The 17,293-nt window shown below is 35.7% G+C and overlaps 1 protein-coding gene across 1 annotated transcript in view; it reads right to left on the bottom strand.

Moving 5' to 3' along the window:
- Positions 1–11,507: 11,507 nt before the first annotated feature.
- The window catches only part of slc9a8 (solute carrier family 9 member 8), a 29,643-nt gene continuing 23,857 nt past the window's right edge, over positions 11,508–17,293 (bottom strand). The window contains exons 15-16 of the mRNA XM_015364915.2: positions 15,487–15,633; positions 11,508–14,754 (exon numbers count right to left, since the gene is read on the bottom strand). Coding sequence (XP_015220401.2) covers positions 14,641–14,754; positions 15,487–15,633 — 261 coding nt within the window. The 3' untranslated portion in view covers positions 11,508–14,640. The remainder of the gene's footprint in view (positions 14,755–15,486; positions 15,634–17,293) is intronic.

Raw genomic sequence — 17,293 nt, 5'->3', positions numbered from 1 at the left:
AAGTTTTTTTTAACTGTACTAAGTTTGTATGGGATACAAACATGGATCAGATAACAAGGAATTATTTTCCATAAAATTACTCCAGGCTGTTGGATAGATATCATTCATCTCCTTAACTTTATAAGAAGTTTTATTTATAGATCATCTCTTAGATTACTAAAGATTGCTCCTAATTTTAAAAATTCACCCCAGTCACCCCACTTCTATTCAGTAGATAATTGTCATGACAGCTCCTATAAAACAAAATTTATCTTGTTCAAAGGAAGTAAATAAGAATATGGTCTTTTTCAAAGTTATGCAATGCTGTGGATTAGAAAGGATGAAAGACCTTATTAAAAAGCATTATTTATAGCGCAGTTTAACTGTGCCTAGAGTAGACACGTGTCTGAGCAGGCGAGGGGCAGAACTCCATAAGAGCTTTATTTCTGGAGTTTAATTTTTCCACAGTGCAGAAAAATTCCACTGTGTCGAAAAGTGTTGAATAAGATATAAATATCATGTATTTCCCTGTTTTCCTAACTTTTTAGGCTCCCTTAACACAGACAACAGTGACATTCTTGATAAGGGCTTAATAGATAAATACAAAATCACATTCACTTTTATCAGCTTCTTTATTCCAGGGTTTATCATTGACATTTATTTATGGTGGTTTAATGCCCTTTGCAGAATTAGTTCCATCTGTAAATTTCAGATGAAAAAATCAACAGCTATCCTGATGTTTCATCATATGTTCAGATACATATCCATGCTCCAATGTGAATTCTTATGCATTAAGATGATCGTGTTGGGCACATACTGTAGGTGAAATTAAATGTTCTCTTGTAATAACTGAATAATTCGATAGATATGTACAGTACTGCCTCTAGGTGAAAGTCAAATAAAATCAGAACCATACACTAGTCTAAATGTCTTCATATGTTTCTATTTTAAACCCATAAAAGCAGTAATTACTGTATATTGTATGCAACTGCATAGTATTTTTCACTCTTTTCACATGGGACCATATCTAAGGTGCTACTAATTGACAGCAAAGTTGTTCTAACCTTACAGCTCTTCTATCAACTAGAATTTCATGTTATCCCGCTCAAACTGGTATAATGGAACAATCTCAAGAATATTGTTCATGAGGTGAAAAACATATAAACACACATCAACAAATCTTTACATCTAAATACAACAAATATCACAAGAAAATCACAAAGAAAACAAAAGAAACACAGACAGAAATGTTTCGTTCAGAAAAGACTGTTGTATTACATTATCACACATACCTGTACTTGGTAATGTTTATGTCCAAACATAAGGACTAGGGGAGGGAGTAGGAATCACACTCTTACATATTCCTTTGTACTGGCATTTATAATAGTGCATATTCTACAGTATCTGCCACTGTACAGTCTTTCAAAACACCTGCTCTGGCTAGGTACAGATTTTGCAGAAAATGTTTGATTTCACAGTTTTAGCGTCATGACAAAAGCAAATTCCCACTGATGTACTGTACATAAACCTGTGCCAACTACAGTACATTTGTGCATTATTTCCAGCTCAAGTAGACCCAATAATAATTGCTCTTAAAGGGCATTTATTAAATATTCAATGATGGGAACAAACTGTCTAAAAATAAATTGAATCAAGATGTTTATAGTGTGCATAATGCTTTAAGTTAAACCATGTTGTACTGTACATTCATAGTGGATAAATTAAACTCCTTTAATGAGAACCTTATGACAGAGTTACCATTGTTGGACTCAGAATATGCTGCACTGTCATGTCCGGTGAGGAAAAACACAGTTTTATCCAATTACATCAAATTAAATGGATACTGACCACTTAAAGAAAGCACGAAAGCTTTTCAAAAACATCAGAATACAAAGAACATAAACCAGAAATAAGACAACAACTGAGTAACCAGGATCATCCATCCATTTTTGAACTGCTTCTTACAATTCACAGTCACAGGGGAACCAGATCGTGTCCCTGCAAGCAATGGGCACAATGCCTTGTTCACTCTAGACAGGATACAAGTCCGTTGCAGGCCACACAGACATGCACTCACTCAAACCAGGGCCAATTTCCCCAGAAGCCAATTAATCTAACATTATGTCTGTGGACTTTGGGAAGAGACCCAAGCACCCAGTGAAAACCCACATGAACACAGCGAGAACATGCAGTACAAGTTTCATACAAGTAGTACTTCAGGTACAGAAGTGAACCCAAGGTGTCAGCACTACAAGACAGAAGGCTACGACAAAATACCTGATTAACTATTTAGCCAAGCATTGAGAAAGAAGCACTTAGCTACATTCTCGTGTCAGACAGCTTCATGGAGACAGAACTTCATTTAATTATCCAATTAAGGGCAAGCAATTAAAACTTATTACAGTTTTCTCTAAAGCCAATGAATTCAATGCAGTTTTTAAAAAGAGGGATCTGGGTACATGTGTACAGCAACTGCACAGATATTCAGCGAGGTATTCCAGATGTTCTGATGAAGATTCAGATGCTCCAGATGGCATTAAGGTCCCTTAATGGCAAGTCTGGATGGGGATGGGATATGGATGAATGCCTGGTGCATCTAGATGGATATATCCACCACATATTTCCACAGATGTGCCAAAGGTTTGTTTCTAGTAGTTTAAAAACAATTAGCCCCAGCTCAATAGGAGTGAATAATGTAAAAATAGTTCAGTGTTTTTTTGTTCCTTAAAAGCCTGCTATAACCTTATGTCCTCTTTACCTGCCTTCCTTAAAAATGAACCTCTGCTCCACTTCCACAATCTTCTACATAATTAAGATTTTTTAAAACACTTTACATCTACAGTGCTATAAAAAGAATGTTAATAATGCAATGCATAGGATAGCTTAGATCCTTTAGCTACTCATAAACACAAATTATATGGGCTAAATGTCTCCCTCTTTCTCTGGAGGGCTGGAGAATTGCTGTACATCCTTAACTGAAAAAAAAAGAAAATACCTTCAGGGAAGTGTAGCAGAATATAGCCAGGGAAGCAAAGCACACGAATCAAGTACTGTATTTCATGGGGTAAAATGCCTTTTTATGTTAATGAAAACTTTCCACCACATCCACAACCACATCCATACAATTTTCATTTTCTTGACTTTTTCCTCCAGTTTTCCCTTTTCCTATCTCTCTGCCCGCAGAAAACACTATCATTCTTATCTCCAATAAAAATAAATTCACACTGCACACCTCACGAAACACAAGAATATCAGCTTAGTTTTAAGCAGACAAGCTTAATCCAGCTTTACGAAATGGAAAAATAGAGATCGAAAAGATCATATTAGTAACTTTCAGTTTCTTTTACACATGGCTAAATGCTTTTCATGCTGTTCAGCAAGTATAGCAAACAATACAGATGAACTGAATAATTCACTTTTTTTTCACAACAATAGCCCCCAATGTGCCTGGCAATACTTTTTTAAAGAGAATATTCAAATCAACACCCAAGTCATTTTTTGTAAACCGCCGAACAGAACAAAGTCTAGTTCAATACTATACTGTATTCCGCCTTGTTGTAGAGTGCCAAAGTGTTCAACAATAATTATGCTTGGTTTTATCTGAAGTTTATAATTTTGCTGAGCACAAAATATATTAATAAGACACCTTATTTTTCTCCTAACCATCCAAAGTATGCAAGTGCTTAGCAAATTAACATTGCTCTTTTAAAGAAACATCACAGCTGTAAGCATTAAGACTTGTTGCAGTATTTTTTTCAAACATTCAAGTAACTTTAAAATTGCCACTGTTAATTTTGTTTGTAGCAACAAATATAAAGAATAAATTGCTAGACTTGTTCAAGTCCTCAAGACCATGTCACAGAGTCTGTAAACGGTCCGTTTAGTGTAGTAATTTGCAGTGTCATTACTGAAACAGACTCTTAAATTCCTTTACTCCCTTGTGACAACAAGATGTGTAATTACATTGTTTTATCCTGCAAATCACATTGTAAATACTGTTAAAACACAAGAGATGGCCTCAAATTAACTTGGAGACAGATTTACAAAGATTTCAGCTAAGCATTTTCATACCTAAAGGAAATCAAATTAGCCTACAGATACTCAGAAGTGAGCTTTTACATCACAGTATAAACATATAAGGTTTCTTTTTTATATGAACATCTATAAATATGGGGAAGGCAAACATACTTTATAGTACTGTCTTTTTATAGTATATTTGTACAATAGACAAATTGGTAATTTTTATGTCCACGCTTAGTGGACTAGGGTAGAGTAGGAATCAATGTTAAAATATCAAAGGTGAATTTCAAATAGTGAAATAATCATACTGTATATCCATCACCAGAAAGCCACTTATTCTGGTGGCCATCGCAACAAGCTGTGACTTATCCTAGGTCAGAACAGAAGGCAGGAAAGAGAGCACAGAAATGCTTGTATAGTCACAGGATAGGTCACCCATATGTTGTATAGCTATAGAAAAAGAGAGAATGCAGAATAAACAATCAAAACAAGCCAGTGTCAGATCTTTGAAATGGTGAGGAAATGAAACACTCAGCAAGAACCCTGGGAGACACTCATTAAAGCTGGGAGAACACACAGACTCCACACAGATGAGTGCCTGGGGCAGGAATCACACAGAGGACCATGGAATTGTGAAGCAGCAGCGCTTGTGTCTCCTTGCCAGCCTACACTACTATGCTTTAAAATATACTGTAAAACAATACAGCTTGCAAAGCAGTGCTGGGCTAAAAATCTCTTGTGAAACAAATATTAGCCTATCTGAAAAGCCCTCAAAGAGTAAACACACAAGTATTTTCCATATGAATCTTTGACCAAATAGTTTAAATAGTCATGACTTCAAAAAGTCTCCTTCAATTCAGACTGTAAGTTCTACTCAGAAATCAAGCCCAGTGAGAGAGCAGAATGTTTGATCAGCCAGGTCTTATAAAAATGAACTTGTACTATAAACATGTAAAGCACTTCTTTTTGTAAAAACAGCTGTACAGTATATATTTTATGAATTTATCTTGTTTTTAAGCCAATGTTCTTCACCTGCAGTGACCTGTACAGCATTGTAAAGAAATCAAGGTCAATGCAGGGTTTATTCTAACACACCATCACTCTTTTCATACAGTGCTCGACACATATTCCTCTAAGAGGCATGTTTAAAGAAGATTCTTCCACTGCTTAAGATCGTATTTGAGATTTACACCTACAGAGACAGTGGAAATTGGATCCAGTGATTTATGTGCAAAATAGGGATTATCCTGGATTATCTAAAAAGATAAACAGATTCAGTAAACTGCAGCATTCTCTCACTCCTCTATCTCAACCACCATGGGGCAGTGAAAGAGAGAAGTGAAAGGAGATTAACGTCATCTTCCAGTGGGGTTAGATGTCTAAGCAGGCCAGAAAAGATTTATTTTAAGAGATATATTTGTATATATTTAGCACCAAAATAAATGTATTTCTCTAAAGACATATGTACGTTTTTTAAAAGAAGCATGGAGATTTTGTAACTATGGATGTCTTGCAAGATGAGACTGTGACAGTAATACTGTGGAAGCCTTAATGCCAGACTTGAGCCCCACTGAACATCTGTAGAATAAAATGGGATGACATGTGGCAACAAGAGCTCAGAAGCCAGTGAGCAGGCCAATGCACAAAAGAGAAAAAGCAATGTAGTGCAAAACATGCATCACAGATGTTCATCTTATATTACTTTCCAACAGTGGCCATACACATGACTAAGATGAGACTTTCACACTAACCCCGTTGTTCACAAATGCTAATCAGCATAATGCATTAATATCATGTGTTTGTTGAAATGTCAGTGCACCTACTGTTCTATAAAAACATTTTAGTCATTTTCTGATGACTTTGAGTTTGTTGCATTATAAGTGATAGGTTTCTTTTGATACACTTTATATACAGAATGCATAATGACTTATATATTAAATATATATACAGTATTATACAAATACTTTTTTACATATATGACAAAAACAGATTTTTCCACCTGATATACAGTACATGCAACTGACAATGTACAAAAAGGATGGATGCACATTTTACCCCAGTTTTGAAAGGGGGGAATATACAGTAATTTCATGAGAAGACATTCAGTACATCACAGCTTGCCTTGTCTGCATGCACTGTTTGTTTTGCAGTGTCATGGTGAATTTGTGAAGCATTCCAGAGTATTATAATTTTGGAAAACAGGGAATATTGAGAGCTTTATCTTTAATGGTCTTTAAATTCCATTAAAAAAAACAAATATAAAACATCCATGCAAATATTACATTGACAGAATCCTGTACTGTATGGAGACACCTGAAGTACTAAAGACAGACAGTTATCATGGTCAGATTCTTATTTTCTTTTTTGTACTGGAGGATACAGACATGTATCATGGACCATGGGATTGAAGCGTGTATTTTCTTTAGACTAGAAAACAATATTAATTTAACCAGTAATAGTTTAATTTCAAAGAACCGTATGCACTTGTCTTTTTCCAGTTAGGTGCAATTAAAAGTCTTGATGATACAAACTGTGTAACTGGGTTTGATAATCCTATTTATAAACAACTTTGCATTCTCTGCATCTGAGAAAGTACGTTTCATGTACACTGAAAAATGGTATACAGTATCTTCATTAACCACAGATGTTAAAAAAAGCTATTATATTGCATTTTAGGAAATAAAAAAGGCTGAAAGTACTTTGATTCTGAGATTTCCTTAAACATTTTTTAAGAGAGATTGGTTTTGATGTCATACAAATTTATTTTCCCTATTTGCAACAGAATCATTACTGCACATTACTGCTGATTATTAACTTTTTCACCCCACTTACTGTACCTCCACTCCAAATAATTGCTTTAACGCATTGAGAAAATTTAACCCTCAGACGACAAGCACTGGTCATTAAACTAAACTGCCTGTCATTATGTCTGACAGTCTCAGGTTCTGACTCCTCTGTGAGCATGAATCACTGCCTTCCTCACCTAATCTTTAACCCTCTTCTGCGTTTGTGGAGACACACGTGTCTGAGATGCCGATGACAGGCTGACACTTTTGATGAATAGCTGTGCACTCTTGGACACAGCGACCCTGTCACAGGGTGCTGTCTTAGCTGATGATGAGGTTGGCAAGTATAGCTTGTGTTCACTGAAAAGCTTCTTCCTTTACTTCACTTGCTCTGCCAACAGAAACATTTAAACACTCGTATGACAGATTCATCTCCTAAATTAGTCTGCTTCATTCTCACTAGAAATGAACCCAGCCTGTGAAATATAGCTTCCTACACTATTTCGTGCGATAAATACCACTCACTGAAGGTCCTTCACCATTGACCTTGATTTACCGTAAAATCCAAAGTGTCCACATTATATAGAGCAGATTTATCTAGGCTGGAAATGTAAAAAAAAAAACAGAGTGCTATTGTTTTGGCATTCAGAACAGAAACACAACTTGGTACTTGACTGAAATCATAAAGTTACGCATAAGTGAAACATTAAGTTATTTGGAAGCTCATTTGTTATTAACATGGTTTTGCAGCAAAGCTGCAAAACTGGCAGGCCACATTTACTGAACACATGGATATACATTTGACTGAGTGTATTAGCAAAGCATCATAAAAGGAACCTGTTCTAATTTAATCTCTAATAACAAAATAAAGGTTACTTATTATGACGGATTTAAGAGATAATTCTTTCATAAAAGCGTTAAAGTAATTAATAGACCCATTTAGCCCCTTCAGTTGCTGGTAGCTAATTGATATCACTTACCTGATGAAAAAATACCATCTTCAACAATGTGATGGAATCACCATCAAACAAGTTTTTTTGATTCTCAGTGCTTAGTTCTTAGATGCATCTCACCTACAAATACATCTACATATTAGTCAACACAGCACATCACAGAGAATTCCAGTGAGGAGAATTAGAACAGCTGGTGTCTGCTCTTGGGTTGGAACAACAATGTAAATTCTTGCTCCTGACACTTGTAACTGAAAATAAGTGAATAGCTGACAAAGAAAGGTTAAAAATATATATCTCACAGGTTCCACACAAATTACAGCTTTTAAACCTGCCTTGGTGGATCTGCAAAGTGGTGGAGAAAAAGATCTGTCTGGATGTCACTGGACCTCGCTAAAAAAAGTCACAACTCAGCCTTCACAAGACCTATAGTCAAACAGTTGAGATATTGAATGGAAAACATTAGTAAATTGAATGATCTACTATATTCTTACAAGAGTAGTTAAAACTTGCAAAATTACAAAAGTTATGACTTCTTTTAATCCTAAAGAAGACAGAAAGGACAGCTGGAGTCGAGTTACTAGAAACCACACATGTTCCGTGGGCCAAATGACCTCATCTCAGATGACTTCTCTTTTCTTACTCTATAATGCATCAGCTCTAATGCTCTGACTGCATGGGATGAACAGGATTACTTCTATAAAGAGGCAGCCTTCAACCTTACTTAAACAAATCACATTGAACTAAAAAGACTTCTGTTCATCTATTGAGCTGCATATCACTAACAACCAGTTGTTACATTCATATAAAATCACAGGGATGTCTCACAGAGGCATAGCAACCTTATGGACAGCTTGCTAATTAGCTAGATTTCAAAGCTGAGAGAGGTATTATTCTCACATTGGTGATCTTACAGTCTGACAACCCTGATCAGCTTTATTACTATAGTATAGTGCTTTGCAATAGTCCCTAAGAGGTGCAACACATCATTCTCATTTGCAGCAAAAAAAAAGTTTAATCTACTTTAACTCTTTCGCTCATCACTGACAGGATGAACTAAAAGGTTTTGGCTCAGCATCTCAGATTACCTGAATAAGGCAATGAATGAAGTAAACAACAGATTTATTCTGGTGTAGATAACTTATTTTGTAATAAGAGGGGCACTAAATTTTCTGGTTTGCAAATCTGGTTCTTATGAACCAGAGTTCTAGGAACAAAGAACTCCTCAAATTCTGTCCTTGAGGGTAATAGTTCAGTACATCTCCTTAAATCATATTCCAGACCAAACAGATTCTAACTTTTGCATGAGGAATAAATTGGTGTGCATTGGTGTAATTGAAGCCTTCTTGAGTTCTAGAAAATGATCTGAAGAGTTGTGCTTAAGGACCAGGTTTGAGCCAAACTAGAATCTCCATGTTTAACTCATCATGAAAATGGATTTAGTGAGTTCAAGGTAATGGAGAACTGCAAGGGTAACAAAATGTTTTTTAATATTTTAATTGCAAGTTTGATTTTGCAAATATCCCTGTTGCTAGTTTTATTCTTAAATTTTGTTAAATTCTTACATTTGAAAATGTTAAAATAACTGTATTCTGATGATTTCTGAAATAAAATGTTTAAATTATCTTCTCATGTGGACTGAAATAAACATGGGGAAAACTTCTATCATCAGCAGTCCTTTAAACTTCCATCTTATAAAATAAACCTGTCAACAGTAAAAATACTGCCTTTGCAGCCTTAGCTATAAAATACCTCAGACTTATTTTAGAAATGTATAGAACAGACAATATCATTCATAGCTCTCAGGGACATTACTCTTGGTACAAGAGTATTCGCAGCCTCTAGCTACTAATGAAACAACATTGTAATATAATATCAGTGAATATGCTTTTCATAATAAAAAACTTAAAAAAGGAGGAGAAACCATAAAGTATACAAACCAGAAATCAACTACTTTCATTTTATTATAGTCAATTGAAAATACAGTACAGTATGAACAAAATAATTATGGCAGCTAAGAAGTTATAAAAACACAAATGTTACACTTATCTTCTTATTATCTCAGCCACATCTGAAGATTTAAACTAAGATTACATGCTTTGATCGTGTCATAAAATGTATAACATCCCCTCTCTCTCTGTGTTTCTGTGTTCCTCTCTCTGTGTTTAACCAAAACCACACATCAGTAGTCATTACTGATAAACTGCACAAAATATCCCTGGTAGAAAAATAATATATATGTGATGTTTTTCTTCCCAGCCATTAAATTACCATCCAAATTTGGATTTTACAAATTGGACACAAAAAATTAAACATACTTTGCCTTTGATATTTTAGAGTCCTAAATGCAATTTTGGAGACATAAAAATTATCTGGACCAACACTTGTGAACTCAAGAATTTTCAGTCCTTTTGTGTTGTCATCTGATGAATATACAATTTAATATGAATTGTGCTTAAATTAGAGAACACATAATGATGCCGTATGTGCAAAGATACAATCACTTACAAATTTTCCACAGTGATTTTCATGATTACACCTCATATAGATAACAGTATAATCCTGACCAGTAATATAAAATAACTTAAAATAATGATTCCTTACACTTATATTTTCTGGACATTCACTCAAAATACTCTACAGGTAATGGATATTCCCACCACCACCACCAATGTGTAGCACCCACCTGGATGATGTGCCAGCAGCCAAAGTGCCCAAGTATACTCACTGCACATCAGCTGTCAGTGGGGAGGAAAAAAAAGTGATCAAGCCAATTCATAGATGGGGATTATTAGGAGGCTATGATTAAAGGCTAGAACACTGGGGTAGGTTTCTTACCAGGTACTGGTATTAACCAGGTTCACACCTCATATACTGTAGCTCATATACAGTAACTGCTGGTGCTTAAATTCATGAAAAACAAATCAGACTTTGATTATAAAACAGTGGAGATATTAGTTCACAAACCTGCCAGTTTTTCCCTTTTAATTACTTTGCATTTAAGTACATAAAAGCAGAGTATTTTTAGCCAAGTCAATCACAACCTTTAATGTTTTAAAGTGTAATGTATGTGGGATTTGTGCAATAAGGGTTAACACAATAAAGAAGAGGTATTAGTTTAAGTGTTTGTAGAGTGTTCATAGTGATTGTTTGCTTTTTTGTGGTGCTCAGAGGAGTTTCATTTTATATTTGCAATGCTGTTGTATGGGCAGAGCGATGGCTCTGTGGCTAAGGATCTGTGCCTGTGACTGGAAGGTTGCCGGTTCAAATCCCGTGGCTGGCAGAGGAATCCTACTCCGTTGGGCCCCTGAGCAAGGCCCTAACTGCTCAGGTTCCCAACTGCTCCAGGGGTGCCGTACAATGGCAGACCCTGCACTCTGACCCCAAGCTTCTCTCCCTGTCTGTGTGTCTGTGTCTCCATGGAGAAAAGCTGGGGTATGCAAAAAGATGCATTCCTAATGCAAGAAATGGTATAGGGCTAATAAAGAAACGTTATCACATTATCATTATGTATGGATAAATTAGGATACATTTTTCAAATAAACTGATGCAGGACTGCACTACTCTGTAAAACTGCCAGGTGGTGCTGTGAACCCTGAAAGTACCACAGCTGTGTGTGGCTGAAAATCTTATTTTAATGATATAATACTTATTAACCCATTAGTGTTTTCCAGTGCTAATCATACTGGTACAGTTAGACTAACAGATTTTTTTGAATTACATACAATATTTAGAAGTGTTAGTAATTATATAAATAAATAGTAGCTAAATAGTAATTAGAAAATAGATAATTTTATTGTAGATTTTCATTGTTAAAAATATATTATACTGTACACGGAGGCTTTAAAATGTATTGTATTTAAAAGCAAATAAGTACATAAAACAAACAAAAAAAGACCAATAATAATCTGTATAATTTTCAAAAAATGACTTATGGTCACATACTGTAAGTTGCAGTGGAGACAGTACAAGTCTAAACTATATACTGTAATGAGTTTTCTTTAATGAAACACTTTCACCAACACAGTCATTTTGTTCAGGTTTTCCTTCAGCATTTTTTATTCATATTGTTTCATTTCAAAACACTTCTAGTTTAATTGGTTTTACTTCCTCTGCAAGCATTTATGACATCAATAATTTATATACATTATATGTTGCAGTGTAAACTATGCAGGTGTATTTATTTTATTACCTTATTTATTATTAATATTATTTTAATATTTAGCATACTGTTTTATAAACATTTAATTAAAAACATGTCTAGGTCTAGCTAAATGTCTAGGTGTTGTTCCCTGCACCATTCCATAGGTCCTTACAACAGGCCTTAACCACCTTCATGTTTGCGATAAATGTTACACAGAGATCCTGTCTGATTTAAAAAAAACAGCAGATAACAAAACAATATCAAATTCAGAAAACCCCTTTTGTGCTGATGAGGAAAGGAAAGGAAACCTACTAAAAAACACAGCTATTTGTCTGATAATTCAGTGTTTACTTGTAGTATTACATTCATTCAAAAAAAAGAACCTATCAATTATGAATAAAAAAAAGTTACAATCAGGATTCATTTTAAAATTGTCAGAACAATGCAATTTTCTTAAACTGTCTGAATATTATTAATTAACAAATTAGTGGAATTTCCAGCCACCATAATCTGCAAAAGAAAGTGGACTCGAAGTTAACACAGTTGGACAGCACTCTAATTTGTCACATTATCAAACCCAATTTTTTTCAGCAGCAGACCAGAATACAAGTGTGTGAATTTCTATTTTATACACATGGGATATCAATATTAATTTTAATTCTAGTACATAGCTGTATAAAGGTAATATTAATCAAAACAACTGGCAAACATTCTAAATGAAACTGTCTCTGTGCAGCTAGAAGGACAACTGAGATACAAATAAAATATGTTACAAAAATCTTACATTTAAAAATTGATTGCCTTACTAATTTTAAAAATTTCACTCACCCTCCCCCCAGAAAGAAGAAATAAGTTTACATCCACAACTTAACAAGCATTACATTCATTCTTGGGACAATTTCACAGCTGATTTTTTCACATTTTCCCCAACATTGGACTTCACTGAATTTAGGTGTGATCCCCATTGCTCGAGTGTCAATTTACAAAATGTAAAAGTTAATTCATCTCAAGGAAGTTGTTAGTGCGCCATTTATAGCATTGACAACAAGGCTGTTGTGACAACCTTCAATCCTTCAAGCACCCTGAAAAGAAATTAAGTCATTACCAGTGGGGAAGCCTGACACCACTGTTGCTGAAACAAAATAAAGTTGTCCCACTAGACCCTGCTCCATTACACAGTGTTGCCTTCCTTCTTACCACAAGACTGTGTGATGGAAATACCGAAGTGGGACATCTGAAAGGTTTGATACTGTAGCTGCATTCACTTTCAAGAACATGCTTTTAAACTCCAACAGCCAATCTGCGCCTAATGTGTTGAAATACCTGCAGAAACTTCTTACATGAAAAACAGGGACATCAAATAGAGCTCATGCAGTACTACAAGTGAATTACTGTAAGTCCTTTTTTGTATAGCAGTAAGCAACAGAAAGCAGAAATAATTCTGGGCTGGTTGTATACAAACACAGGACGTGGGTGGAAATGTATGAATCTATTTGGTAGTTCTCTCCACAAATCTGCTTAAAGTAAGTATATAACGTCCCTGCAGTGGAAGCTAAAATCAAGTAATTAACCCTTCTAGAATAATGCACTTAATGAAAGCATTCTTAATAATCTTGAGCTCAGCACTCAAGTCCAAAAATATTACTTAAACAGAGAAATCCAAGGCTTATAGGTCAAGGCTCATAAAAGTCCCCCCCCCCCCCCCCATAAGATCATACAAGAGTAAAGATTAAGATGCTTCTGTAACATGTATCTGGAAAGCAATAAAATCTAAGATTAAGCGTCATTACTCTATTGAAATTGACACATATTTTTCTCTGCCTGCATTTCAATCATAGTTTATATAGTTTTCATAGTTTAAGTTCAGGTTTTTTAAGAGCCCTTTTATTTAATCGTATCAGTGTTTTCCTGCAGTCAGGACAGGGGGTTTGAGGGGGACAGGTGGAAAAACGGATCCATCTAGTGAAGACAAAATGTAATTGCAGGCTTTCTGACCTGTCCCCTATTAAAAAACTACTGATGCTTGAAGAGAACCTGACCTTCCATACTGTCAGTACTAAATTAAAGTCACTTTCTGTGGTCAAGAAAAATCAAACTATCCTACAAAAATTCTAACATTTTAATTATAACCTCAGGTTATTATGACCAGAATAACAGGTAACAGCAGCTCAACCACACTGAAGATACAGCGATGCAGAGATCCTCAGCGAGTGCATGCACACTTCAAACAAACTCCTTGCTCCTTCCTACAATTCCAAATTAACTCTGTATTATTCATTCATTATTCAAATAGCTGCACTATCCAATGAAAACACACCCTGTTCTCTATTCCTTACAAGTAATCAATAAGTAATAGCAATAAATAATCATTTGCACACAGGACCTTCTAATAAACCTTCTAACCTCCTCCACCAGTATTTCCACTGACATATCAATGTCAAGGACTGCTAATGATTGAACAAGATAAATAAGAAAATAAATAAAAAAGGATTTAGATCCCAGAAAGTGCATAAATATTGCTTTTTAGAAGCATCCATTTTAAAAAGGATTCTCTTCCAATCTGCCATATTAACCATTTTGGTGCTCTGTAAAATGTTGTTTCACTTGTGTTCTTTGGGCACAAACTCTGCAGAAAGAGTAAACGTCTTTAGGCTGTTTTGCAAAGAATGGTTCTCACTTGTAAATTGTGCAGAGTGCATAGAACATGGATTTCACAGTAGCTCAGCACAGCGAAAAAGACCCAGCCTCCGACAGGGCTCCTTCACAGCAGTTCGGTTTCGTCGTCCTCATCTTCAGACCCTGATGGACCCTGTCTCACCTCTTCATACCACTTGTTAGTTAGTGTCTTCATCTGGATCCGGCCATGAAGCAGGTCCTGGGAAGACAGATGGATGTATGTACAGAGGAAGATATTAGCCTGTTTCCAGGAACATACAATTCTGGACAGATTTTCACCTCAGTCATAAGAAACTAAAAGGAATCTATGTATCAGAATTTCGACTCCTCATGGCTGTGTCAATGCAGATATTTCTTATTCAAGCTCAAAGAAGGTGATGGTTTGAAAGTGCACAGTTGCACTGGTACTGCATATCCATCTATCATGTGTTCGAGTATTCATGAGAGAGCACTTCATACAAATGTTTAATTAGCAATGTATAAAGTGGAAAAATACAGAAACATTTTTGTTAGAAGTATTTTGTTACCTTATCTTACATTAGAAATTGCAAAACAATCAATAATATGTATTTAGTAAATGCTCACCCATTTCCCACTGATGCTTTTTATGATCAGTTTACTTGAGAGAAAATTCCTCAGCTACACATGAGGATGCCGTAGCTACATTAATGATATGAAAAAGCAGGCTTGCCAGGATAAACTCTGGCGCCCTCTGCAATCCTGTACTGGATAAAGCAGTAAGAAAATGGATGGATAAAAACACAAGTAGGAGGTCAAAGGTTTTTATAAAGGACAGATAATGACCTAATCTGCCAAAAATGTTTTTAAAAATATGAAAATTCAAACCAGAAATATATACACAGTATATAAAAGCAATGAATTCAGAAATCGTGAAGGAGGAGCAGGAAGAAGCAGTAGAACAGAAATTCACCTCCTGTGTGAGTCTGCGAGTGAAGAAAGGGTTCAGGTATCTAGCATCCAGCCACATAAAACCCTTCAGGTCCTGCCTCTGGACAAGCTGAGCCTCATACTCCTCCTCTGTCAGCTCTGACAGGTGCTCGGATTCAATTGTGTTACCCTGGAAACCACATAACACCGGAATTCAAAATGGTACCGCAGCAGGAAGCAGAAAGCACACAGAGGCCTAGTTACTAACCAGTGAGGACATTATTAAAATCTGAACCGAAATTAGTGATGTCAAATGTGAGTCAGTGAACAGGGATTTTTTTTCCCCAAAAAGCCATTCCATCATACAGTAGCTGACTACTTCACAGAATGCAGATACTAAAAAGGTCAATATACTGTAAGTATGAATAGGAGGTTTCTTGGAGCTTTACTATATGTCCTATGTACTGTACTTTGGACTGATTTATTTCTTCCAGTTTCCAATTGCAACCACACCCTCTCAATGAGACAAAAAGATAGGCATCTGAAATACCAGCTGTGTATTTCTGGATTAGGTATATTGTCTGACTTCCTGAGATTAATATGGCAGTTCAATACCTTTTGTGTTGTTCATTTTGATTGGCCTTTCATTTGGAGTCAGGGATTCAACTTTCGGGAACTTTGTATACCTCTGAGCAAACATTGCTGAACCTTTGATTTTTTGTTTAAGAAAATTTGAAAACCCACCAAATAAAATGCTACACTCCTTCTCATAAACAGCCGGGACATCTCTGAAAATATGAAATGGAAAATCCAGAATGATCTAATATGCACTGCCTCACAAAAACACTTGTTAGGATTCAACAATGTTCGCTGACAAACAGCCCCACAGCTCCATGACAGTCCCAAAAGGTCAGCCCAGTCTCAGTAATAAAAAGACATGCAAAACAAACAACATAAAAGGTCACAAGGTGGAATGAACCTCTATTTGTTTCTTTGCAGCCTCACACATGGATGGAGCTTTCCACTCGTAGCACAAATGGTATCCATCTTGAGCATACAAAGTACAGGTCACGAACAGAAAGCAACCCAGAGCATAACCCAGAATTATATGGTACAGGGCAGGGTTACAACATGGAAAAAATGCCTTTCCCTTGCAGGGCACAAACTGATCATTTAGAGATACCAATTAATGTTGTCAGCATGTCTTGTGATGTTGGAAGGAAACATGTGTACCTAAAAAAAACATACAAACATAGGAAGAGCATGCAAACTCCACACAAAAGAGTTCATACTCAAATCAAGAGCTGTGATATAGCAGTTAATTGCCATTTCCCCAAGCCTATCCCTAGGAAGCAGGGCAATATAGCATAGTTAACCCAAAACTTCACAGCCAACAATACAGATCTCTTAGACCTCTGAAGGGCTGGGGCCTGAATTTGCAACATTTTAAATTACTGTACTTACAAAATCTCACCCAGAAGTCTAATCCTATCGCCACATTGCAACATTGTCAAAAACAAAAACACCAAAAACACAACCCTCAATCTGACCTTTTTAATTGTCTGCAATATTTTACCCATTCATTATTTGCCACATATATTTAGTCATCCAGAATAGTTTAATCTAGGTCCAAATTCTGTCCTCGGATACAATAAATCATGATCCATAATACACCTAAATATGGTAAACACTCCCACATATTCTAGGAACATCTCCATTGCTGCCCCCATACATGTATATAAGATAACACAAGGTGCTTCTGCTTGCAAATACTTGTAAATTGATGCTGATGTTCTCAGTACCCGTCTTGAATGTTCTAAATGTTCTCATGCATAAATGATTCAATTTAT

This window comes from Lepisosteus oculatus, chromosome 16 (genome assembly GCF_040954835.1).
Source record: "Lepisosteus oculatus isolate fLepOcu1 chromosome 16, fLepOcu1.hap2, whole genome shotgun sequence".
In the NCBI taxonomy this organism is placed as follows: domain Eukaryota; kingdom Metazoa; phylum Chordata; class Actinopteri; order Semionotiformes; family Lepisosteidae; genus Lepisosteus; species Lepisosteus oculatus.
This window is presented reverse-complemented; position numbering and strand designations above follow the sequence as displayed.